Source organism: Pistacia vera, unplaced genomic scaffold, assembly GCF_008641045.1.
Source record: "Pistacia vera cultivar Batoury unplaced genomic scaffold, PisVer_v2 Contig36, whole genome shotgun sequence".
NCBI classification, from domain to species: Eukaryota; Viridiplantae; Streptophyta; class Magnoliopsida; order Sapindales; family Anacardiaceae; genus Pistacia; species Pistacia vera.
In genome coordinates this window covers 83,781-110,101 of record NW_022196179.1, presented here as the reverse complement: position 1 = coordinate 110,101, position 26,321 = coordinate 83,781, and the positions used below count along the sequence as shown (strand labels likewise).

Genomic DNA, 26,321 nt, shown 5'->3' with positions numbered 1-26,321 from the left:
TGTCTTGTATTATTGAAAATAAAAGTTCCTTTAATACAAACATTAATAAAACTTCCTTTATTTTGCATCAACGTCTGGGTCATAGTGCCTCTATTCCGCAACCTAATTGTCCAATTTGTCCTTTTGCAAAACAGTCCTACATAAAATTTCCCAAACACACGCCTTCCACAACCTATAAATTTTCCTTAGTTCATATGGACATATGGGGTCCGTATCACACATCCAATCACGATGGCTCTAGATATTTTCTTACCATCATTGATGATTACTCTTGGGGCACTTGGGTCTACGTCATGCAATCTAAAACCCAGACACTCTCTCACATCAGACATTTTTTGTCCATGGTCAAAACCCAATTTGAACTTTCCGTTCAATGAATTCGAACTGATAATGCTAGGGATTTTTTCAACACTCATTGTTTGGACATTTTTCCTCTCTTAGTATTATCCATGAAAGTTCTTGTGTCTATGCCCCTCAGCAGAATGGCATCATCAAACGGAAACATCGACATCTTTTAGAGGTCGCCCGTGCCCTGAAACACCAAGCCAACATTCCTACTACCCTTTGGGGCAAATGTGTGGTCACGGCCACCTACCTGATCAATAGGATGCCGAGTCGGGTTCTAGATGGCAAGACACCCTATGAAGTTCTTTTTGGTCAACCGCCTACAGTTGATCACCTCCGAGTGTTTATGCTACTTTACAAATTTAAGGGGGCATGATAAATTTTTTCCTCGGGCTATTTCAGGTGTTTTTATGGGTTACTCAATGCATTAGAAAGGTTATCGACTATATGATATCACCTCAGGGAAATTTCTGGATTTTAGGGATGTGGTTTTTCATGAAGATTATTTTCCTTTTTTAGACAGGTCCCCCTCTCATGAATCACCGCAAGCTCCACCTTTTTTGGAAGATCCTTCAGCAGCCGACCTATCCAGACACTATTATACCTTGCATCCCATTCCAGATATGGGACCCTCCACGTCGACCTCTGACCCAGTTTTCGCAGAGAAGCAGCTTTCTAGTCCATCTTCTACTCTATCTCCAGAAAACCAGCTTCCCAATCCACCTCCTCCGGATAATACTCCTATTGTTTCTGATCCTCTTCAAAGACGTTCCATAAGGGTCACTCGCCCACCTATTTGGATAGAAGATTATGTCTGTCCTACCATCCAGACTACCACAAGTACTATTTACCCTACTTCTAACTATGTTACTTATGATCGACTGTCTCCTACCCACAGGATTTGCATCAATCAGATTTCCACCCATCAAGAGCCTTCTTGTTATTCTAAAGTTGTTCCCCATTTACATTGGCATCAGGCCATGGCCGATGAACTTAGTGCTCTCTCTCAAAACCATACCTGGGAGCTTGTTCCTCGTCCTTCTCGCAGGAAACCCATTGGTTACAAATGGGTTTACAAGATTAAGCACCGTGCTGATGGATCCATTGAGCGTTACAAGGCTTGTCTTATTGCCAAAGGTTTCACCCAGAGAGAAGGTTTTGATTACCAAGACACCTTTTCTCCCGTAGCCAAGCATGTCACTGTTCGGACTTTCTTGTCCCTTGCTGCCATACGTGACTGGTCCTTTCATCAAATGGACATCCATAATACCTTTCTTCACGAAGAAATGTATATGGACCTTTCTCCTGGACTTCGTAGACAGGGGGAGAATATGATATGTCGTCTACGCATGTCCTTATATGGTTTGAAGCAAGCATCCCGTCAATAGAACGCAAAATTCACAAAGGCTCTAACAAACATGGGATTCTCTCAATCCAAGCATGACTACTCTCTCTTCACATGGCACAAAGGTACCACTGTCATTGCTCTTATTATTTATGTTGATGATATTCTAATCATTGGGAACAATGAGAATGGCATTCGCAACTTAAAAGAGCATCTCAACAAACATTTTCGTATAAAAGATCTGGGGGAACCCAAGTATTTCTTGGGCATCGAAATTGCACGATCCCCAACAGGTATTTCTCTATGTCAAAGGAAGTATGTTTTAGAACTTGTGTTCGATTCTGGTTTATTAACATGCAAACCCAGCATCATTCCTGTGGAACAAAACATCAAACTCACATCACAGCCTCCTCAAAAAATGATCCTCAGAAAATAATCCTCTGTTACAAGATCCATCTCCTTATCAGAGACTCGTAGGAAGACTCATCTATCTCACCATGACAAGGCCTGACATAAGTTATGTAGTCCATATACTAAGTCAATTCATGCATCAACCAAAACAATCTCACATGGACGCGACGCTCAAGGTACTTAAGTATTTAAAAGGATGTCCTAGATTAGGACTTCTTTTACCTCGAGATGGGAATTTCGACATCACAGCATACTGCGATGCAGATTGGGGTACCTGTCCTATGACTAGAAAGTCTCTTACAGGGTTTTGCATTAAAATTGGAGGATCCCTTATATCATGGAAAACAAAAAAGCAACCAGCAATTTCACTTTCATCAGCTGAAGCAGAACATAGAGCAATGGCTAAAACAACTTGTGAAATTATCTGGATTCTTGGTTTAGTCAAAGATTTGGGAGTGAAGATAGGAAAACCAGTCACTTTATACTACGATAACAAAGCTGCAAATGATATCACAGCAAACCCAGATTTCCATGAAAGAACCAAACATATAGAAATTGATTGTCATTTCGTCAGGGAGAAAATTCAGGAAGGCATTATCAAGACTAGGCACATACGAACATCGAAACAACTAGCAGACATATTCACGAAGCCTTTATGTAGTCATCAGCATTCTTATTTATTACACAAGCTTGGAGTTTTCGACATCTACAAACCACCAGCTTGAGGGAGAGTGATGAAATATGGAATGCTGAAGATATTTATGCTGGAATCAAGCAATTGTTGATTTACAATTATTTGATTGATCATTGTAATATTTTGTTTATTGCATTTCCTTTACTGTATTATTTCATTACCTTTATTGTATTCAAAGCCATTGTATAAATTGGCTCATGTACTTGTTACAATACACAATATACAATTACAATTCTTTCTTGCTTGATATTCTTTGGTCTTCATTTCTGCCCTTTTATCAAGTTCCCTTTGTAGGCATTCTTCGGCAGTCTTCTGCCCCTTTTGCCACCTTCAATCTCTAACTCTGACAATTGTTATTAAAAATAAGTCGTTGGGTGGAGATAGAAATGATTAAAACCTATGAGGTGATAAAATTAGTTTTGATATAACATAGATTATATCATATATTCCCTCCGTTTCATATTAATTGACGTTTTGTGGAAGTATCTTTTTGTCAAAATAAAAGTCGTTTGACTACTCAACCCTCTCTCTCTTTCTCGATGAATTCCCATGTCCCCTCTATTCCACTTTTTCTTGGTCCTCATCTTCTCTCTCTCTTTCCTTTTCAAATGTAGGTGAAGAGTGGCAAGAGAAAAATTTTCCCACTACAATTTCAATGAAAGAGTCAGTATGAGGAGAGAGAAATTTGTTTTCTTAAAAATTATGCAAGACCTTAAAACTTCACTTAATATGAAACGGAGGGAGTATTTTTTGGGCACAAAGAATACGAGAATGAAGTGATGGAAAACAATTTGAGAATGAAGTGATGGAAAACAATCTACTACTTATAAAAGGGCTTAAATCTGTGCTTAGTGCGAAAGCAATTGCCTCTCTCATTCATAATAAATTTTTGTCATATCTTCAAATTTTATTTCATAACTAATAGTTACTGTTGATAAGGAAAATGATCTATTAAATAATATATCTTAGTGCTAACATATAATTTAGATGAATTTTATTACTATGATTTTGACAAGCATAAAAAGCAGCAGTGACACAAATTAATTTTACATAATTTTAGGGTTAATCTCACTTTTATTAATTTTAAAAGAGTAAACGACACATTCCCACCCAAGGTTTGACGAAATCCCAAGTTGGTAGCCCTGGTTACATTTATTCCAAATTCCCACCCTAAAAGTGACGGAAAAGTGTTTGATGTAACGATAAATGGGTAACTTGGTCATTTTGCATGGATGGCACACGTTAGCAGATCGTCGTCTTTAATAGTCTTCCAGCCCATGTTAGCAGACGACGTCCTCGACGTTTTTTGCCCTTTTTTCGGTGATTCTTTCACCCAAAATCACCCTTGTCACCACCATTTGAACCCTTATCCTCCCCTCTATAAAACCTTACCCTTCATAACCCCTCATCACTAGCCGATCGCTAGCCACGACAATTGCGACATGCGACTAATTTTTGTTGGTTTTCAGCCGATTTGAACGGCGAAACCCCCAACCACCACCACCATTTGACTCTTCGCATCCTTCCTTACAAAACCCCAAACCTTCTCAGCCACGGCAACTCACTGTTTGCCGCCCACCACTTCACCAAAAAAGGGTCGATGAACACAAACTCTCGGCTAGTGAGTGGCGACTAAACGGTTGCTAGGGACATAACGGTTTTATAGAGTTGGACATGGTGGTTGCAGTGGTGGTGTCCAATTGGATTTTCACTGTCGGAATCCAGCAAAGAACAACGAAACCCTAAGCCTAACGGTGCCGGCGATTAGAGGAAACAATGAGTCGGAAACCAGAGGGGTTTTGGACGATCGACTACGGGGAAGGTGACCAGGGGGTTTGACGCCGTCGAAAACAGCCTAGATCGGGCAAAAATTGAGAGGGTGTGCAGTGACCGAGGGTGTTATTGAGATAATTTGAAAATAAAATGGTAAGTATAATTCTACTAATTTAGGGTTTAAAACGTAATTTATTAATTTAGGGTTAAAGGCATTATGCTAATTGCACCTTCTATACCCTAAAAATTGCTAACAACGTTATTTTAAGGATAAGAATCTAGCGTTATTTTAAGGATAAGAATCTAGCGTTATTTTAAGGATAAGAATCTAGAATAAATACAACTAGGGGTACTAACTTGGGATTTTATCAAACCTTGGGTGGGAATATGTCGTTTCCTCATTTTAAAAAGTTTTGAATTAAAATTAAACCGGATTGTTCCAAACTGAATAAAATTTATCTAAACTGAATTAGTTTGTCTTGCATTTCCGTCGATTCAAAACTGTTAATACCAGCTCTTTTGTGGGCTTAATTGGAATTAAGCCGAAATCCATCGAAAACCGAATAATACACTTTGAAAACCGGGTGGGCACAAAATGGTGATCCATACCGGTTGAATCACACCCGGTTCAGATATAAAAACACATATCATCGCCGCGCTTAAACCCTCAAAAACCTAACTTCACTTATTTTCACCTCCCTCTCATATGCTCTATCTATCTCCACTTAAGCTAACCTCTCACACGTTTCTACAGCCGTCGAGATCATAACGTTTCGACGATTGTCATAGGGCTTCGCGCATAGCCGTGGAAATGCCCCAAGCTTACCGGAACAGTTCAGTCGACTGGAAGCCATCACCGGTAGTAGCCCTAGCCCCCAGCGCCGACTACTCTCAGGTAGCGGCAGTTCGCGAAGACGGCTCGCTCGAGATTTGGCGCGTATCTCCACGCACCGTTAGCTGGCACTGTCAGCTGGTAACAATGAACTAAATCACTTTGATTTGCTCACGACTCAAATTTGTCATATGTTTATTATGATTATTGTATTAAATTTTATTTGTTTATTCAGACGATTCATGGAGATCCCAAGTCGAGAGTTTCATCGCTTATTTGGTGTCGTGCTGGTAAAAAGGGATTTCCTTGTGGACGGCTGTTTTCTTCGAGTATAGATGGCTCCATTTCGGAGTGGGATCTTTTTGACTTGAAACAGAAGGTGAATGTTGTATTCTTGTGAGACCGAAATGCAAAATGCTAACAATTTGCATTATTAGCTATTTGTAATTTCTACTTGATAAAAATTTAGAAAGAAGCTGTAGTTGACTAGTTGAATATATGCTACGTGACTTTGTTTGATTCTTAATCATCTTTAGGTTAATATTGTCTAAAATGAACCTTGACTTGCTATGTATATTGATGTAGTGTCTGTATCTATGTATTAGTGACCAGAATCACAATCATACCATCTAAGTTTTAATGGTAAGAAGTCCAGGGAGGTTGGGCTAAACCATCAGGGAATGTGGTTTTTGTAATGGGGGCGTAAATAAGAAATAGAAATATAAGACTATTCCCTTGATACTTGTCAAAAACATTTTGATATATTCCTGTTTGTATCTAAGCTTCAACTTTGTTCTGTTGGTACTTTTAACTTATTCCAAGCAGAAAGAATAGTATTTTAAATTGATTCTGCTCATATGTTGCTGTAATTGTATAACATGTTTTGCTTTATGTGCATCTGCAGATTGTGCTAGAGTCAATTGGGTTCTCAATCTGGCAGATGGCTGTTGCACCCTTTAATAATCGGCTTATTCATTCAGAGGAGAAGTCCCTACATGTTGGAAATGGATATGTAAATGACAAATCTAATGATAGTGATGATTACGAAACTAGTGGAAGTGATAGTGATTCTGACTTAGATGGGCTTCATGAAGAATCAGTAATTATCGAGGATACACATGTAGCAGTTGCTTGTGATGATGGTTGTGTTAGGATATATAGAATTTCTGATTCAGAGGAATTGACATACTATAAATCGTTGCCTAGGGTCAGTGGTGAGATATCTGCACCTGGGTGACAATTTTTGTCGTGTCATTGTTGTTGTCATTATTATTATTATCTAGTACTTCCTAACCAAATGATTTGCAGGGCGTGTTCTAAGTGTGACGTGGAGTACTGATGCTAATATGCTGTTATCAGGGAGCAGTGACGGGTAAGTCTGTTGTCAAGACTGACATGTATATGTGTTGGGGTATACTGTACTGTTTGTCTTCTGGTTCACGTTTTTCTTTGACATTTTTATCAACTTACAGTTTCATTAGATTTTTTAACATATCAACTTAACTATGTGTAATATGGACTTTTCAGGTTTATTAGATGTTGGGATGCGAAATTGGGTAATGAGATCTACAGAATTACAGTTGGGCTTGGAGGCTTGGGTAGTGGACCTGATCTTTGCATTTGGTCATTACTTTTCTTGAGGTACAAATAACGTTTCTTCTGTATTTATTTTTTTCAAACTATTATTTGGTTACTGTCTCTGTAGAACAACATTTACACTGGTGAAATTTGTGTTCTTTAATTATCAAGTTATTTTTTGAATTCAGGTGTGGGACTCTTGTTAGTGCAGATAGTGCTGGCAGTGTTCAGTTTTGGGATAGTCAACATGGAACTCTTTTGCAGGCACATTCTGTTCACAAAGGTGACGTGAATGCTCTGGCAGCTGCTCCTAGTCATAAGAGTGTGTTCTCTGCTGGTTCTGATGGTCAGGTATGGTTTATCAGTCTTGTGCTTGCCTTATTCTTCAAATGGAGGCAGTTTGTTTAAGTTGTTGGTCATACTTTTCATTTCATATTACTGTCATACAAGGCAAAAGAGAGAAATAATTACAGTGTACTGCTATTTAGTACCTCTTAATAAGTGGTATTAGTGGGACTTTTTTATTGTTTAAACACATTATCTTCTGATTGAGGCTGAATGCCATTCCCCTTTATTCTTAAATGTACATATAGATATTTTCAGTTATTTCTCCACCTTTTTTTGTCCCTTCTACTAACAGAATTGCTTTTCAAGGGTAAATATAATTTATTTTTAAGTGTGATTAGCATCTCTTTGGTCTTCTGTCTCCAAAAAATATTAAAAAAAAAAAAAAAAAAATTGGTGGAACCTCTTTTTTTTCAGCTAAATTGGCTGGGGTTGTTTTTGGTCTGTTTTATTTGGTGCTATCTAAACTAGGTGAATTCACTTTTGTTCGCAGGTTATTCTTTATAAGGTTTCAAGTGAGGCAATTGGGTCAATTGATGACAAGTCTTCATCGGAAGTGATGAAGAAATGGGTGTACGTTGGTCATGTAAGAGCTCATACACATGATGTGAGGGCCTTGACAATGGTAGTGCCAATTAGCAATGAAGGTGTGTCAGGTTTTTAAAATTCAATTTATGGTTTTGCTTACCTGTTCTTTTAGCTCCAGTAACATTGTTTTAGCTGCATCTTGTTTATATAACTCATAAATTATATATGCATAAGTTCATTTATTTGTTTATTTCTGTTTGACATGTATTTAACCTGTTTCTTCATGACTGATTTTTGCTTCTTTTTTTTTTTTTTTTTTTAAATTGTAGATCCTTTGCCGGATGAAAAGATAAAAAGAAGTCGTAGTCGGGAGAAACCCGTTGATTTTAGTTACCATAAATGGGCTCATTCAGGAGTTCCCATGCTTATCTCAGCTGGTGATGACACCAAGCTCTTTGCCTACTCTGCCAAGGAGTTTACCAAGTACTCTCCACACGATATCTGCCCTGCTCCTCAGAGAGTACCGGTTCAACTGGTGCATAATACAATATTTGATCACACTTCTTTGCTCCTAGTCCAGTCTTCTTATTGGATTGATATTCTATCTGTTCGTCTAAAGAGCAATATGAATTCTGGCACATCTGGTGGCCATGCAACCACAGATTTATTGGCCCGGGTTAAGAGTAAGGCATCCCAGAAGATTATATGCAGCACCATTTCTAATTCAGGGTTGCTTTTTGCATATTCTGATCATGTTAAACCGAACCTGTTTGAATTGAAGAGCCCTGAAGTTGGCAAAAGTGCATGGTCTATCAATAAAAGGCAACTTCCTCGTAAACTACCGTTTGCACGTTCCATGGTTTTTACTTCTGATTGTTCTTGGTTGATACTTGCAGGGCATGATAGAAAGATATACGTAAGTTTGCCTTTTTTGCATTCAAGTATGTTCCAAATTCCATTGGTTAATAAGTTGGCAGATATTCCTCTTTGTTTTACATATTAAAATTGTTTGTTAGACTGGCTACTTAATGTTTATTCTTTAAAAAATAATAAAGTATGTTTTGGTATGTGGACGAATATGATTAAGTTGTATCGGTGGACAATCACCAAGGAGATAAATACGGAAAGAAATGATTTCACTTGATTAGACTGTTTGACCACCCAATTGTCTAAATTTATAATCTTGGTTTGAATTTAGATTTTGTACCTATGTATTGTGGGATTTTGGCCTTGTTCAAGAAGGGTGGAAGAGGCTTAATTGTGTTGATCTTTTTCCTCTTTCAAGTCCTGGGTGGTGGCAACTTTTAATGATTTTACAGTTTGACTTATGGAATGAAAATTTACCATTTAATTATGGTTGAACACTTCACAGTTTTAACTTGAGCAAATCCTAGGCCTAATTAGACACTGTAACAATCTGGGTGTTTTATTTATTCCTCTTTTTGGTGCTACAGGTTGTGGATGTGGGAAGTTCAGAGCTAGTACACACTTTCACACCCTGCCGTGAGAAGAATGATGATAAATTACCACCAAAAGAGCCTTCTATAACAAAGATGTTTTCTAGTTATGATGGGCAATGGCTGGCTGCCGTCAACTGTTTTGGGGATGTGTATATATTCAATCTCAAGATTCAGAGGTTTCTTCAAGAGTCTCTTTACTCACCTTGTGTTCCTTTATTTTTTTATAGTGATTTTGGCATACCATTTTTAGTAGTCTTAACTAGCAGCCAACTAGAATGATACACATGAAGTGATGATCTTTGTATATACTAACTTAATTATGAAACATATTTTTATGTTTATTCTGGAACATGAACAAAAGTCGCAATTAAATGTTTCTGATTAAAAAAATTTATATTAACATATACTTGTAACCATGAAAGTTACAACTAAATGTTTGGTCACTTCGTTTGATAGTTCACAGTTGATAACCGGCATGGATGACCTCTTTAATAAAGTGAAAACTTTTGAAATAGTATTTGGTTATTAATGTTATGTTATATATGTTGTTGGACATGATTGATATTTTTCTTTACCTAAGTTTTACTACTGAGAATATATGTGCTTGTGTGAGGGAGCACTGTGGACGGGGGCTGAGAAATTCTTACTTCATTTATGTCTGTTCGAAGCCATTAATGAATTTCTTAATCCGGTTGTGCATCATGTGTAGCTTGTTTAAATTTTTATTTTTATTTCTCTTGGATTTAATTTGTTTTGGTTTGGTGGAACAGGCAACACTGGTTCATCTCAAGATTGGATGGTGCTTCTGTTGCTGCTGGTGGTTTTTCTCCTCGGACTGACAATTTGCTTATAATTGTAACCTCTTCGAACCAAGTTTATGCATTTGATGTGGAGTTTAAGCAGTTAGGAGAATGGTCAATGCGACGTACATTTGTTCTGCCTAAGAGATATCGAGAATGCCCTGGGGAGGTTATTGGGCTCTCTTTCTCACCCTCTCCAAGTTCATCCTCTGTTATCATTTACAGTGCCAGGTGCTACTCTCTCTTTCTCCGTTTTAGTGAGGTTAGAAAGATGTTTTGGAAATTAATGCATGTTGTCTTAAGGAATGGTCTGCTTTATTTAGGTAGTTAAATTTTATTTGGTTTATTTATTTGTCGATATGCAAAGCTGGGTGTAGCAGAAGAAATTTGGAATCTGGATTTGAGTTGTCGGATTCACTTGGTCATTTCTCTCAGCGGTTGTTATGGATTTGAGATTTATCATTTAGAAGGGCATGCCCTGGATTAAGTTTGCTTTCTGCATGATATTTAATTTCTTTGTTGGTCGTTGCTTCACCCCTTTGGACTATCCAGTGTTGTATTGGTTTTGAACCCTGGACTTAGTCATCTCCATGCAAAATGCAAGGGTATGCTGACAGGCTAAGAGGGCAGTGGGGTGTATATAATATTTAGCCAATTTTCCACATTTTGGGGCTCTTTGTTTTTACGGTTCTCTAATATTTTGAATGGTTGTTTGAGGTGCAGGGCAATGTGCTTGATCGACTTTGGGATGCCAGAGAATCAAGATGATGACAATAGCCTGGTAAATTGTCAGGGGTCTGCTTTGAGAAAGTTAGCTAGTACTCCCATTAGTGGAAGACTTAAACGCAAGTTGAGAGACTGTCAAACAGAGGCTAAACTCAACGGTAGAAAGAACTTTGAATTTTTGGCTTTCAGAGATCCTGTTTTTTTTATTGATCACCTTTCAAAAAGTTCCGTATTGATCCTTGACAAACCGTGGATGGAAGTGGTCAAGACTTTTGATGCCCCTGTTCACAGACATATTTTTGGGACATAATTGTTTACTGCCAGGGGGAGTTCAAACTTGGCAATTGATTACTCATGTTTGACGGCACACTTCCATCCTCGATGTTAAAGTTGGATAGGAGGAGAGAGGAAAACAGATATAAAGAACAAAAAGAAAAGAGAAAAACTGAGTGCAAGGGTGGCTGAGCAGGGTTTTCTGCAGCATGTCGTGTATTGTGTTCCTCAAGAAAAATTTTGTTAACCTGTGAAAGTAGCATTTTTGTCTTTATATTCTTTAAATCTAGTTTAAATTCTTATGTTCTAGGTGTTTGTGAATTCAATAACTCAATATTAAAATCAATTATTTCTTACTAGTTCTCAGTTAAATGTTCAATAGATCAGTTTCATATGAAGAGAGAGTTGTACTCCATCTTTTTGTATTCGTGAAATTAGAGTAAAATTGTCGGTACGTCTATTTGCTAGTCTTTCATGTGCCATTTATGTTGAAAGAGATTCTCGTTGTCTCTCTCTCTCTCTCTCTATATATATGCAATGGGTAAGGATCCTGGATCTCTATGAATGAATTCTTAATTAATGGAATGGGACTTTGCTTTCAGTAAAATTGATGTTCGTGATGTATAACAAGACGAGTTAAGTTTCCAAGTATGAACCAATTTCAATTTCATTGGGTGGACCGTGGAAAATTATCAGCCCCTCCAGTTGTCATCTGTTTGCTTTCACAGAAGACGTGATCCACATGCGCAATTTTCAAACCGTTTTTAAGTGGCGATTTTTTACAGTCTTTTTTATTGGTCAAGAGAAATGGAATGACCATATTATCGATCTTTGATTGGAACATATACTTTGATTCGGTTTAATAATTGGGTAATCATCCAGTACTTGGACATTTAGCTTTAAAAAATAATAGACTGCGTTAAGTTAAATTATAAAAAAAGCAGAGGGAAGAAGTAGGACAGAGATGAAGGTATTGTCGTTTTCCTAAAATCTAAGTCCTTTTCGAAGATATGGGTGCTAATTTTGAGGATGGGAAGGCATTCAATAAAAGATTGTGAAGAAAACAAAATTAATAATTGCACCAGTAGCATGTATGGATCACATTCTTTGTAGGTAGCTATCAAAGGGTGGTGGGGTGCAGCTTTTGGTCCGATTTGGTGGAAAATGAAGCTTACCTTTTGGTTCCATCCATGTGAAAAATTGTCTGTTTTAAGTCTACATGCCCATGGACTACCAAATTTACCAACCCTACCTAGTTTTAAACTAGCCTGGCAATTACGGATGTGGAAAAAAATAGTTGGCCATTTCTTCTCCTCCTTTCTGCATTTTGGTTTTGGAATGGTGCCTCTTTTTTCTCGTTTCCATTTCTGTGTGTGCGGTTGGGTCAAGGGTGTTTTCTCTTATCAACTTTATATATTAAAATTAATGTATTTGATTTATGCAAGATAGCACTTTCATTAGAAGTTGATTTCTATAGCAATGGAGCAGAGACCGTGGCAGGTTTTTTAAATTGTACAGAAGATCTAGCAAGTTTCATCTCTGACTACTACTAGTGACAAACAAAAAGAAAAAAATATTGGCATATATACTCAGACCCAAAGATATATTTATATTTTATGTTTCATCTTGTTTCCCGCAGTATTGACAGGATTCAGGAACACATTAAAAGGAGTAGAATTGAAATAAAAAAAACAAAAATAAAAAGGACGATACAAGATCCCTTTGAGATCTAAGGCTTTTATCTTTTTACATGCCTCCCAAATTCTCTTATCTCAGAGAAATTGTAGCAGTCAGACAAAACAATTATGTATAATTGCCCTTCTCCTTTTCCCACTTTCTTTCCTGAAAGCTGCCTGCCAAGAGATCTACACTACAGTTTTAGGGACTGGAATCATTGTTATTTCAGAACTTCAAAAAAAAAAAAAAAAAAAAAGATCCGAGAGAGAGAGAGAGAGAAAGAATCACTACTTGTAATTAAAAAGTACAGTATAAAAGCAACTAATCCCTTTTTCCTGAAGCTGGTTTTTCAGCCAGAGAGGACTTGAAGAAATCAAAATGCTTTTTGAATGTTGATTTTCCCTGCAAGTGAAGTGCCACCCCTTTATGATAAGAAGATTACAAGCTATATTAATTAATCAAAGAAAGCAGGCTGTAGTTGTACCTTTAAATGTGTTGCTGAGAATCCTTGTGAAAAATCCAAGATATGGTCCATTGAAGCTTCATTCTTGGAGACAGTGATATTCTTCTATATAAATATCATAAAATCACTTTCGTTAATTACAATTTATTTTGTATAAAATACAATGAATACATTAATAAAATGACTGGTAACTTTTTGGAACTTGCCTTGGAAAAGGGGGAGCTAGCAGTGTCATCATGGTGTGAATGGTGTTGATTTTTACCATGTTGTTTGATCTTGTGTTTCTTTTTGTTCTTCCGGGCCAGTTCAGAAGCTGAAGGGGGAGAACAGAAACAACCATTTTCATCAAAGCAATCTTCATCTTTACCACAATGACGAGGCCCCGAAGATGCATCAGAAACCATGGATAAGTCTTCTTCTTCGTCATGGTCGATTCTTGCTCCCGTTTGCGCATACTCTTCATCAACATTCCCACCAAAACTATAACATTCATTTTTTGAATGAAAGGATTGATCTAAGTACGAAGTCCAACCAGATTCACACCCACTACTAAACTGTGAAGATGATAGATTCATATTCTCACCACACCACTATCTTTAAACAAACAAGAAGGAATTTTTATACAGGCTACTTAAATCTATGGTAGATAAAAAAAAAAAAAAAAAAAAAATGAGATTGCACACACACTCTCTCATACAAGGTCTTGTCTATTTAAATAGAAGAGAAGGAGTAGAGCAAGAAACAACCAAACGAATCAGACTCAAATCCTAGACTAGTTTTGTCATTTGCTCTATCCGTTTGCCCCTTTAGTTTATCTGTATGTGATCCAACCAAAATTGCCAGTTGGCTTTGTGTGTAAGAGAGAGAGAGAGAAAAAAAGAGAGGAAACAGTAGCTATTGGAAACAAGGAAAGCAGTTATCGTTTCATGTTGATTGGTTGTAATCCGCAGCTTGTACTACAGTGGGAGTGGTGTCGTTTCAGTGAAAATTGTATTTATATTTTTCACTACTTCCATTTATATATCACATCTATTTTCATATCTTTATTTGTTTCTTCTTTCTCTAGTTGGTACTAGACAATCGAACACTATAGCCATAGTCCTTTCATTGTCTTAATTTATCCTTGTCAAACAAGAACAACACACACAGTGACAGTGGTACACTGTAAATCATCGCACCGTTTGACAACATTAATATAAATACCTCAACAAACTGACAACATATATAATTAGGAAAACAAATATTTTCCATGGCTTATATTATGCTTTTCCTATTTATACATATACATACATCTTTACCTTCTACTTTTAATTTACTATAAGTTGGGAATTCGGTAATGCAAATAAGTGAAATGACATATAACTATAAGTGGGTAATTTACTGTAGCTTTTTCTTTGGTCGTTGTGCAACTGGGTTGAATAGTACACAACAATAACCTTTAGTGGTAGATGATGGGCCCTCAATTTCAACCTATATATTTTGCATAGTTGAATGTGGGAAAGCATTAAATGATGGGTCCTGCGCGACCCCATTTAAGCTAAGATTTTGAATTAATGCATACTAAATATACCACATAATTTAGAGGCTATCTCTATATGTCTTCTCAGCTTGTTGATTCTTAGAAAAATGAGTGAAAAAAGTACTTAAAAACTCCAATTTTCAGTGTCTACAGTAACTCGTTTTTGACTCTGTTGTTGAATGGTCTTATTCCAGAGACTAGTCTTGAATGGCGTCCTTCAAGACAGAGACTTGTGTGGTTGACACTACTTACAAATATGATGGAATCATATATATAATAAATACCAAAGTATGAGCTAACAGCTTTGGCTAAAAAACGTTTTATGTTAGAGGAAATGAGTGGCAAAATAAGGAATCAGTTAGTAGAAGAAATGGGAAAAAGAACACGTAAATGTTGTATCATGATTATGTAAGTTGTAGGACTGATTATATCTGCAATTTGCTCAGTGACAAAATACCTTTCCCAATTTAAGGTAAAAAATTCCCTCCTAGTACATTCAACGTAGCTGTTCTCGGGCCCTACAAGCAATGCTCATTTCTTACACAGCTACTTATGCTAAATTATTTCTAACTTAATCGTCCTTCANAAAAAAAAAAATGAGATTGCACACACACTCTCTCATACAAGGTCTTGTCTATTTAAATAGAAGAGAAGGAGTAGAGCAAGAAACAACCAAACGAATCAGACTCAAATCCTAGACTAGTTTTGTCATTTGCTCTATCCGTTTGCCCCTTTAGTTTATCTGTATGTGATCCAACCAAAATTGCCAGTTGGCTTTGTGTGTAAGAGAGAGAGAGAGAAAAAAAGAGAGGAAACAGTAGCTATTGGAAACAAGGAAAGCAGTTATCGTTTCATGTTGATTGGTTGTAATCCGCAGCTTGTACTACAGTGGGAGTGGTGTCGTTTCAGTGAAAATTGTATTTATATTTTTCACTACTTCCATTTATATATCACATCTATTTTCATATCTTTATTTGTTTCTTCTTTCTCTAGTTGGTACTAGACAATCGAACACTATAGCCATAGTCCTTTCATTGTCTTAATTTATCCTTGTCAAACAAGAACAACACACACAGTGACAGTGGTACACTGTAAATCATCGCACCGTTTGACAACATTAATATAAATACCTCAACAAACTGACAACATATATAATTAGGAAAACAAATATTTTCCATGGCTTATATTATGCTTTTCCTATTTATACATATACATACATCTTTACCTTCTACTTTTAATTTACTATAAGTTGGGAATTCGGTAATGCAAATAAGTGAAATGACATATAACTATAAGTGGGTAATTTACTGTAGCTTTTTCTTTGGTCGTTGTGCAACTGGGTTGAATAGTACACAACAATAACCTTTAGTGGTAGATGATGGGCCCTCAATTTCAACCTATATATTTTGCATAGTTGAATGTGGGAAAGCATTAAATGATGGGTCCTGCGCGACCCCATTTAAGCTAAGATTTTGAATTAATGCATACTAAATATACCACATAATTTAGAGGCTATCTCTATATGTCTTCTCAGCTTGTTGATTCTTAGAAAAATGAGTGAAAAAAGTACTTAAAAACTCCAATTTTCAGTGTCTACAGTAACTCGTTTTTGACTCTGTTGTTGAATGGTCTTATTCCAGAGACTAGTCTTGAATGGCGTCCTTCAAGACAGAGACTTGTGTGGTTGACACTACTTACAAATATGATGGAATCATATATATAATAAATACCAAAGTATGAGCTAACAGCTTTGGCTAAAAAACGTTTTATGTTAGAGGAAATGAGTGGCAAAATAAGGAATCAGTTAGTAGAAGAAATGGGAAAAAGAACACGTAAATGTTGTATCATGATTATGTAAGTTGTAGGACTGATTATATCTGCAATTTGCTCAGTGACAAAATACCTTTCCCAATTTAAGGTAAAAAATTCCCTCCTAGTACATTCAACGTAGCTGTTCTCGGGCCCTACAAGCAATGCTCATTTCTTACACAGCTACTTATGCTAAATTATTTCTAACTTAATCGTCCTACACCTTCTATTTTTTTTTTTTTTTTTTTTTGTGTATTCGGGAGTATTCATGCTAATTTGTATGCATTTTGACTATTTTTTTAGGATCCTAAAATTAATAGATAGATAAACCTCTTGTAATTACCTTTTATTAATAATCTTAAAGATTTAACTTTAGGACCTCTTGTTATTCAAGAGTCTCAAATAAACTGTCAAACTATCTAAAGATAATTATGGTCCTAAACCTTATTGCCTACTCTTTGCTTTTTAATAACAGCAAATTCTATTTATATCACCGCTATTAATTAATTTGTATAACACAGTTCAACTCTCCTTTCAATGTCCATGTGTACGTAATTTTTGACTTGGAGCAATCAATCATTAATTCTCTACCAACCATTTAAATCCCTGGTCTAAATTTTGTAGGAAATAATTGTTGAAATCCCAATCCAAATTAGGTTCTGTGATACACTCTGTCAAACAATTTTTACTTGGAAGGGCTTTTGAAGAAGCTTATCTAATTGGCGAAAGACTGGCTTTTAGTTTCAGAGCTTAGAAAGAGTTGAGAAAGACCACTAATTAGCAGATAAAAATTGCTGCACGTACGGCATAAGGATGGCTCAGAAGATTTCTTTTTTTTTTTTTTTTTTTTTTAAGAGATTATAAAAGGAGTGCATGACGAGGCACAAGGGGGTGACCCTAAAATAAGTGAAGAGCTGAGTGGCTGATTTGTTAGACTATGATTATCAAGTGTGAGTCCTTGTAAAGGAAATCATGGCGTGGGTATAGGATCTTCGTCTGGATCAAAATGGTCCCGGACACCAAAATCATATGCACATGCCCTTCGGTAGCTTGTGGCCCTTTGCCAGTCAATGTTCCGTAATCTCTGCGTNTTTTTTTTTTTTTAAATGGGTTTGTTTATAGATTATAAAAAGAGTGCATGACAAGGCACAAGGGGGTGACCCTAAAATAAGTGAAGAGCTGAGTGGCTGATTTGTTAGACTATGATTATCAAGTGTGAGTCCTTGTAAAGGAAATCATGGCGTGGGTATAGGATCTTCGTCTGGATCAAAATGGTCCCGGACACCAAAATCATATGCACATGCCCTTCGGTAGCTTGTGGCCCTTTGCCAGTCAATGTTCCGTAATCTCTGCGTAAGGGCTCTGTTGGTTGATTGCCTACCTAGCTAAATTCTGCTGCCTTCAATATCTTATATTCCACTACTTTTTTTTCAATTTTATTTCCTGTTCTCTTATTCAGATATCATGGAGAAATACAGTACTTTTAGCTAATTCTCATAATTAATATACTATACTTTACAGTTATAACACCACATACATAGCTGGTTGAAACTTTTATTTTACCTGCAGAAACTGTACGTATTCTTTGCTGAATAATGTCTTCCTATTACTCAACTCCATAACCATAACCATAACCATTACAGTATGGGCTCTGCAGCCTGAAAGCTTGAATTTTGTAAACAGGGTCCCTCTCCATTTCCAATGCAAAGGTCAAAGCCGGCCAGTTGCCATTTCTTTAATTTGATCGTGGAAACACAACCATCTCAAAATTGAAAATCGTCCACTTTATTTCTTTTTCATGGCTAAAACAAACAAACCCAAGTCCTTGTCAACAGAATATGAAAGTCAAATCTTTTATCTTTGCTTTTGTCCTGCAAAGAAAAAAAAATCAACTTGCTTCACGAGTCATAACAGGCCGGTGTGTGGATTCTGCCATTAAGTAAAATGTCTATATCACATTAATTTGGTTGCACGAGTGATTGTGAAATGAATAAGCTACTTTTATCTCGGTATCCTTGATTAATATCGTTACGATTGTCATGTTTAGGAAAGTGAAGGCAATAACAGTAATTAAAGTATAAGCAGGGTTAAAGTTTGATTTAACATATGCTTACCTGAAAGTAGAAACCTGATTTAACAGAAGAGAAACAAGTCTTGGTGATGGTGAACCAATAATGCAAATGCATAAGACCAAAACAATCGTATTAGTGGACCTAACTCTTACACGTCTTTCTCAGAATGACAGTCCATACCCTGGACAGCGAGAGAAGCCTTAGCTTCACAGCTTGGTCGGTTTCAAACTGACAGTAACTTAGGCCTTCCCTCGTCATACTCAATTATACATGCATGTGAACATATATAAACCAGATAAATTAAAATGAAAAACTCTAGATTAAATATCATATAATATATTCAGATTTTATAGTTGTTCAGAATATCATGGACTTCAGTTTGTGTGGGGTTCATGTTCTCCCAAAAATGTCATAAAAATAATTGTATTTGAGGCCACAAAAATAAGCAGTAAGTACGTACGTATGTACAGTAACAGAAGAAAAGAGAGGGTGCTCGTGATACTGAAGGAAAAAGCCATCCGGATACAACTCGCCATGTTTTTGGGTTTAAATTCATCATTCAATCCCTTACAGCTCAGCAGGACAATTGCCACCACCATTCATCACAGCTAGCGCATACACGTTGTATTTGTACTTTGTATTGTTTATATATATCTACGGTTTTGATCTGCTGACGACCCTTTGATCTTCCATCTCAATCCTCCATTTACGTATGTAATCTCATTGATAAGGATCTCCCTACCTGCTTCACTACTTGCACTCAAAAACATGTTACTCCTTCAACCCGCTGAAGATGACAGTATGATTGAATTGAATTGGCAATCCCCTTTCACTTTATTAATTACCATTAATTAACGAAATTAATACCGCTTGTGGCTTGGACATCGATGGCTAAACATGGTGTTTTATTAACATGAGTATTAATACATAAACTCACTTAACCTAAACTAAACACTCTCACACTTCCTCATTAACCACACTCCTTCATGTCAAACAGAAATAATGCTGAAAAACGTTCACTTGTAGCTGTGGGGCTACCGCGCACAAGCCTCTTTCGTTATTATCGTCATCCCCACTGGCCCACTCTAACATCGACGACGACGTTTTCAGCCCTACCCTCAAGCAGCAGATCAAACAAGAAGTTCGATATCTGATCACCGAGGCAAGCTCTCTCCGTCTGGGTACTTTTTAGATCACGTAAATGGGGCCATTATTCGACAAGGATTTCGGAAGCGCTCGATCCAAGAATGGGACAATGAGAACTGCACTGGGTTGAGTGCAGAGGATCAAAGTAAGACCGCAATTGGGTTTGCGTCGGATGACTTGGCGGTTGATAATGAGTTAAGGGGTGAGGTGAGAGATATTGAGGAGGTGGTTTTGTTGAAAGCCTCAACGTTAAAGAAAGTGTGGGGGTGGTTGGTTTGATACGAAGAGGAAGTTGTTGCGGTTTTAAAATGTTTAGGTCGGGTCTGAAGTTATTAGATCCCATGTGCAAAACTCAGATACCGCGTTTTGTAACCAAATAAATAAGAAATACAGTAACGTCAGGTTAACAAAAATGTTATACCAGGAATATACACAAGGGGATTTGTCACAATTTCTTTTAAAAAAATTTGTAGAACAAAGTGGCCTCTAATTCAGAGCATCCGAATCCGGTAAATTAATAATGTAATGTAGGAAGATCATCCTAATATATTTGGACTGGGGATACTTTTTAGTATTGTTAAAAGCTTGATAAAATTATTTAATAGTAAAGTAAAAAGGTCTTTTCAAATATGTTTTCTGATGCGTTTGTGAAAATGATTCTCTTTAAGGCTGCATTTTAAGAGTACATGGTAGATAATAATTTAGAATATTGATTATGTTCTTTGTATTTGTAAAAGTTGAGTTTATTATGCATCTCTAGAAATTTCAACCCAGTGATAAATGCATTTCACTTACTTTTTAAAAGGAATGGATGGATCTCTTTCTCTGGAAAAAGAAAGGCCAACCAAAATAATGAAGAGGGCATAAATGCATTCAATTACTATCATGTCTTTGCAAGCTTAGCTGGGCTATGCTGACAATTTCTAAAACATTGCAGCTTCATCTCATCCAAGAAAATACTGCAATGGCAGTATGAAAAGCATTATATAATGGGGCCAAAGTTAATGGTCACTAACTCCATTAGATTGTCATGTAGCTGAGATATGTTTAGGAAAAATCGGAAATCGGAGATACCATCTAAATTTGGGGCCCCGAGTATCATATCAGTATCATATCATAATCAAATGTTATGTCTTCTTCTGTGACTGTAAATTAGATGGAACTTGAGCTTGTATGATTGATTATTGAGGGTTTTAATGGAATTGCCCATGCCAGCCAATTTCTGCAGGTACACTCAGTTGTGGTCCAGTTTATTTTATCAGACCTCTCTTCAAGCTCAGCCATTGCATTGTATCATCACCCTCTATATTCTCAGCCATCCAACTCTAATGGTTCCCAGATTCTATTTTAGTGCTTCAATCTCAATTCTCAGTTTTTTTTGTATCCATAAATTTGTTGAATATAATTTTAAAAAGACACGAGAACATGTTTTTTGGGGGTATTCATTATATTAACTTTGAAAATAGCAATACTATATTAAAGATTTCGTAGAGAACAAATTATTACTCCTAAAAATTGGACGTCTCTCTAAAATTGTATATTAACTGAAAAAAAAAAAAACCATACGTCAATTATAAGCTTTTAACTTTTAAACTTGGCACAAACCCAAATCTTTCACCAATCCTGAAACCACAACTGTTCGTTTTGATTTTTATTACAGAGTAGACGACTTTTTCCCACCCAAGGTTTGCTTTCATGACACTTTCCCATCCAAAAAGCTTCAAAATACCACTTTTCTATCCAAAGTTTTTAAAGTCCGTTAATACTTAATATACACTTCACTTTCTTAGCCTACGTTCAGCAAATTACCATGAGCCAAGGTAAGAGGGATTTTATAGAGTGGAGACTGATAAATCGAATGATAGTGACCGATTGAATATTTACCGTTGGAAATCAATTAAGAATAGAAAACTCTAGTTTTGCGGTGACCAACAATGATTGTCGAGAAATTAGGTGTTGGAATGAGAAAGATTTTGTAGTGAAGGAACCGGAGGTTCAAATGGTGGTGATGAAAATTCTTTTCGTCATCAGAATCAGCTTTGGGTATTAACGGAATATAAACTTTAGGTGAAAAAGTGGTATTTTAAAACTTTTTGGGTGAAAAATGTCATTAAGGAAAATAAAGTTGTTTACTCTTTATTATATTGTCGATTTAGCTCATAAATCCTTAGCCTCTCAGGCCTGGTCCGCGTGGACGTCTAGTTTCTCTTTAAGGATACACTAGCAAAAACCCGTTACAAAATGATTAGGTTCCATGTAATGTTGCCTTTCAGAAATTTATTGCAGACCATCTATCTGGGCAACTCCTTAAAACTTGGCAACCCTGTTCTCCCCAGTCCCCATTGATCCTTGCGAAATTTTACCCATGATACAGTTAAGAAAATTAGTTACAGAACAACTGGAATGATCTAATTCCACTCTGCACAACTCCTTTTCTCATTGCATTAAATTCCTCGGGACCTCACATTCAACCTTACAGCAATAAAAAAGCTAATATGGAGATTCTTGGTTCAATTATAACATACGACTTTACATTTTATTTTCATGCAAAACGGTTAATCATCGAGTATAAGTCTATCCTCAACATATTATGAACATGATAATATTAAGTATCCACATATGTCCCTTTACTGATTACAACCTTCCAAGTCCCGCCACCTGAGGTAGACTAGCCCGGCACGGTAATGTGTATAAGCCCCTGCCACGACCAACACGTGAAAGAGTTGGTGACTATGCCCAGCAATGTCAAATTTGCCTGGCTTCCATCTCTCTGGAATCCTTGTCGCATAAATCAAGGCCCCAAGCCCATAGAACATTCCCATCAATATCTCATAACCAGTGGTTTGGAGGGCTTCTGCTTGTCCCTGGAACAATATTAGCTTATGAAGTACTGGTGCAATCCCTGAAAAGCCCATACCGAAGAAGAGGGAAGCACGGGAGTTCCGAAATTTGGGCTTCTGGAAAACTGGAAGGAGAGAGATGATAATGGTGGCCATACCGGACACTGTAATGAACCCCAGATAAAGGTTACAGAAGAAAGGATTGCACAAGAAAGAGTAGTAGATGGAGGGGTAGAAGGAGGTTGAGATAAGAGCAGCAATTCCAGCATAGTCAAGTCTGAGCATTATTGAGGAAAGGCGCTCTGAATGGCAAAAAAAGAGATGGCACACACTGCTGGCTAGCAAACAGAACATGGCTCCACCCAAGAAGGTGTAAAAGGGCCATCTTGTGATTTCATGAACCATTCCCGGCGCTACCATTTTCATAACGTCATCTTTTACACATGCTGCAATCAATCAATTGTCAAGCAAAGGCTTTAGACATGGTGTTTTGAAACAATTGTAAAACGTCAAACAAGAGAAGTATTCTCAATGCAAAATCACATTCTATGCACATAGAAAATGTCTGTAGAATGTGGTTCTACTGTTCTAATGTAAAAAAAGGTTCGAAATTTGAGTAGTTTTCCTCAGAGATAACATCATCCATCCGGATTACTTATTTCAGTTGGGGAATTAATTCTCTGGTGAACCAAAGGGGGAAATTTTGAAATCATCTAAAGTTTCAACAAACAAGCAGAACAACTTTAATTAACTTACCGCCCAGTTAATGATGTGGTAGAACTATACTGATAACAGTCACCTATTTGATATATGCAAGGAAATGCTTAGGTTGGTGAGAAGTTTCAGTAATACCAACCTGAGGGTGATTTGAGAAAATCAATTGAAGGCAAAGACATCTTGAAGACATCTTTTAATCTATGATGGTCAGGTATGTTGGGTATGGAAGGAAGACAACTCAAGAGTTCTTGAATCTTGGGCAAATCAGCTCCTCGGAGCATGTCAGGCAATTGTTGAAGGGCATTTAAATCCACAACCCCTGGGACGCTCATTGCTGTGTATATGGTCAGACAGAGAAAAAGGAAGAACCCTATCAAATGCCTGCAACAAAAGTGAATAGTTTAAGAGCAAAAACTCACACAGAATTATTCTCCATTGATTGTTCTTTCCGTGAAAATGTCAACAATAAAAGATGAAGCAAAACATGTCTCACAAAAATGCAGACAAGACAGATGTACATCACATAGAGAGGCAAAGTGATCATTAATAGACCTTTTTGATGCCAAGAGAAAGAAATGCAAGAAAGGAAACTACTTCACTTTTTCATACATGAAATATATCACTCCTTGATGAGCAACTGAAAATTAAACACTAGAAGAGACAGTATTGAGTAACAAAATTGAGCTGATTAATTTTACTTGTCCATCTCATCTAGAATCAAAGAATTCTATGGAGTGCCAAACACTTGGGGGGCATTACAAACTGACTATATGCCCTTAGTGTATGAAATATCATCCATGCATCAACATTCCCAGTATGCATGAAAGAGAACAAATTTACTCATAAACCATGTCTTCACCAAAAATTATAATCAAAATGAATAAAGGAGAAAAAAATATTTCCATCAAAAAATTGAAACTAATAGAGGCAAAATTATTACGTCCACACATTAAGAGTCTCATTATGAATGGAGAATAAGCTGAATAAGATCTGCTTCAAAGGCCATTCTGCTCGGTAGTAACCCAGAATGTACTCGTTGTCCCTCAAATACCCTGGCAAGTAATTGTATTCAACAAGCTGGCATTTCACTTTCTTCCAATCTTTTGCCTTCCTTCTCTTTAAACAAACTTCGTTTGCATCCTCACAGTCCAAGAAGTCATCAAATTTTTCTGAAGAATCTACCGTGCGATGATTATTGAACATCTGTCAAAACTGAAAAAAAAAATAAAGCAGGAAGATTATCAAATAATAATAGACAAATAGGATTGTACAAAGGACAATAGAAGAAAAAATTTCCTCATAGACAAGATTGGAGTTCACTTGATATACAGATGATTGCATATGTTTCTTGTACATAAACAAATTGATCAACGATACTTACACTTGCAAAATTGTAAACCATACAGATCTTGCAAGGATATCATGGTAGGGAATAGTTTATGAAACTACAAAACTTTTATGTGTGCAAATTACATTCAGACTGAAACACAGGGAAATTTTCTTTGTTAGATAAGACACATATAATAACTTTTAAGTCATAACAAAAATGCATGTGTACCTTTTAACGTGAAATGACAAAACTTTGTAAGAACACAAACTGTAACATAATATTTAGTACCTTAACATGTTATAAGTTAATGTTTCGACGTTACAAATCTCATGTCTCTCAATATTTTAGCAACATTGTTATCAAGGGATTGTTATGATACTTATAACTTCATCATTATCAACAAACAAAATCCTGTTAACATTTACTGTCTTATCGGTTAATATTTGAATTTCATAAAATATTATATTGTGCATTATCAAAAATCATGCCGTTAATGTTACCAGAACTGTAGTACGGCCCTTGTTATTCTTAGCCAAATAATCGTTTTGGCCTTTTCCCAGCAAAAAACTTGAAAAATGTCCCACCAGATGCCATTCTTTCCAAATTTTACACCTGTTTCCTATTCTTTTCCTTTGATTACTGATATAATTAAGAACTTCAAGGTCATGGCCTCACCCAGTATTCGGCATTTTTATTTTAAATCTACACCTATAATTGTCAAACGACCAAATTTTGTGAATTGGCATCAACTCATGCCGCCCAGTTAAGGTGTGGGATTTTAAGTCCCAACTGAGAATTTCATGGCCTTAGGTATCCAACCTAACTAAGATGATTGTATGGTTGCTAAAGAATTTTAATTTCCATGCTAGAGAATTTTAATTTCCATGCTAGAGAATTTTAATATGTATGTTCGTTTATCAAATACAAAACTTTCAAGGAAATTCTACATGGTTAACGATTAAACGAAAAGAAAGTGAATGCTTTTAAAGAACTGGTGTCATATTGATACGCCAATAATGCCAAGAGATGGAGTTTAAGAGAGAATTGAAATTTATGAGACCATCGTTAATCAATATTGAAACTTCATTCACCACCAAACCAATGTCAATAAATTCAATAAGAATGAACAAACAAACAAACAAGAGTAATTTAGAGAACAAAGGGCGACATATGTACATTGAAATGAGAAGAGACGCACCTGAAATCAAAACCACCAATTTAGAAGGAAACCCAGGAGTAGATTTTGATTCATACGCGAGTATATATCTTCAGAAATCAGGATTAAGGGTCCACAATTTCGATGAGAGTCAAAATTTTCTAAAAAATGATTCTTATTCCCAGAAAATAAAAAAAGGGATAAAAAATGGGTGGAAATTTGAGAAAAGGAAAGTGATGATGGGTGGGATTGAAATAGAGGAGGATGGGATGGAGATGAAAAAGAAGAAGATAATATTGTTTGGTTGATAAAACGAGGTTAAAACTTAAAATGCTGAATCAGTTGAGCCATTTTGGGTTTGACAAATAGCAGTGCAAGTTTGAGGACAAACTCCACTTGTGTGTTGCACGTCCAACCACTTAAACTCGTATACGTGTAGCCACTTGAAAGATTGCCTTAACATCTTAAACGACATTAATATT

General features: G+C 36.5%; 3 protein-coding genes across 4 annotated transcripts; 1 reads left to right on the top strand and 2 right to left on the bottom strand.

Moving 5' to 3' along the window:
- Positions 1-5,318: 5,318 nt before the first annotated feature.
- Positions 5,319-11,466, top strand: LOC116139872 (WD repeat-containing protein PCN-like). The gene is made up of 11 exons (XM_031425507.1): positions 5,319-5,541; positions 5,636-5,779; positions 6,305-6,614; positions 6,709-6,772; positions 6,928-7,041; positions 7,167-7,329; positions 7,817-7,970; positions 8,181-8,767; positions 9,306-9,487; positions 10,082-10,342; positions 10,835-11,466. Exons 1-11 carry the CDS (start codon positions 5,380-5,382, stop codon positions 11,145-11,147), a joined length of 2,454 nt encoding a protein of 817 aa, XP_031281367.1. The 5' UTR covers positions 5,319-5,379; the 3' UTR covers positions 11,148-11,466.
- A 1,226-nt stretch (positions 11,467-12,692) lies between these two features.
- On the bottom strand, positions 12,693-14,124 carry LOC116139963. Of its 2 annotated transcripts, XM_031425605.1 has the most exons (4): positions 13,457-14,122; positions 13,272-13,355; positions 13,079-13,189; positions 12,693-12,963 (listed from the first exon to the last, which is right to left on the bottom strand). In XM_031425605.1, the coding sequence occupies exons 1-3, from the start codon at positions 13,823-13,825 to the stop codon at positions 13,109-13,111; spliced, it is 534 nt and encodes a 177-aa protein (XP_031281465.1). In that variant the 5' UTR covers positions 13,826-14,122; the 3' UTR covers positions 12,693-12,963; positions 13,079-13,108. The 2 variants fall into 2 exon arrangements, with proteins under 2 accessions (XP_031281465.1, XP_031281466.1); XM_031425606.1 differs by lacking the exon at positions 12,693-12,963 and having other exon boundaries at positions 13,034-13,189; positions 13,457-14,124.
- An 8,177-nt stretch (positions 14,125-22,301) lies between these two features.
- On the bottom strand, positions 22,302-26,019 carry LOC116139885 (heptahelical transmembrane protein 4-like). Its single transcript, XM_031425518.1, has 4 exons — positions 25,882-26,019; positions 24,294-24,565; positions 23,493-23,734; positions 22,302-23,082 (listed from the first exon to the last, which is right to left on the bottom strand). The coding sequence occupies exons 2-4, from the start codon at positions 24,554-24,556 to the stop codon at positions 22,424-22,426; spliced, it is 1,164 nt and encodes a 387-aa protein (XP_031281378.1). The 5' UTR covers positions 24,557-24,565; positions 25,882-26,019; the 3' UTR covers positions 22,302-22,423.
- Positions 26,020-26,321: the final 302 nt, after the last annotated feature.

Bases quoted from the DNA above. Each gene is read 5' to 3' on its own strand.
- LOC116139872 (XM_031425507.1), top strand. From the start codon at position 5,380: ATGCCCCAAGCTTACCGGAACAGTTCAGTCGACTGGAAGCCATCACCG. The intron at 9,488-10,081 runs GTTTCTTCAAGA...TTGGTGGAACAG, and splicing joins TTCAATCTCAAGATTCAGAG to GCAACACTGGTTCATCTCAA. The intron at 10,343-10,834 runs GTGCTACTCTCT...TTTGAGGTGCAG, and splicing joins GTTATCATTTACAGTGCCAG to GGCAATGTGCTTGATCGACT.
- LOC116139963 (XM_031425606.1), bottom strand. From the start codon at position 13,825: ATGAATCTATCATCTTCACAGTTTAGTAGTGGGTGTGAATCTGGTTGG. The intron at 13,356-13,456 runs GCAAGTTCCAAA...ATATTTATATAG, and splicing joins CTAGCTCCCCCTTTTCCAAG to AAGAATATCACTGTCTCCAA. The intron at 13,190-13,271 runs GTACAACTACAG...CTTCACTTGCAG, and splicing joins TCTCAGCAACACATTTAAAG to GGAAAATCAACATTCAAAAA.
- LOC116139885 (XM_031425518.1), bottom strand. From the start codon at position 24,556: ATGTTCAATAATCATCGCACGGTAGATTCTTCAGAAAAATTTGATGAC. The intron at 23,735-24,293 runs GTAATAATTTTG...CTTTTGTTGCAG, and splicing joins GAGACTCTTAATGTGTGGAC to GCATTTGATAGGGTTCTTCC. The intron at 23,083-23,492 runs GTTGGTATTACT...GATTGATTGCAG, and splicing joins TTTTCTCAAATCACCCTCAG to CATGTGTAAAAGATGACGTT.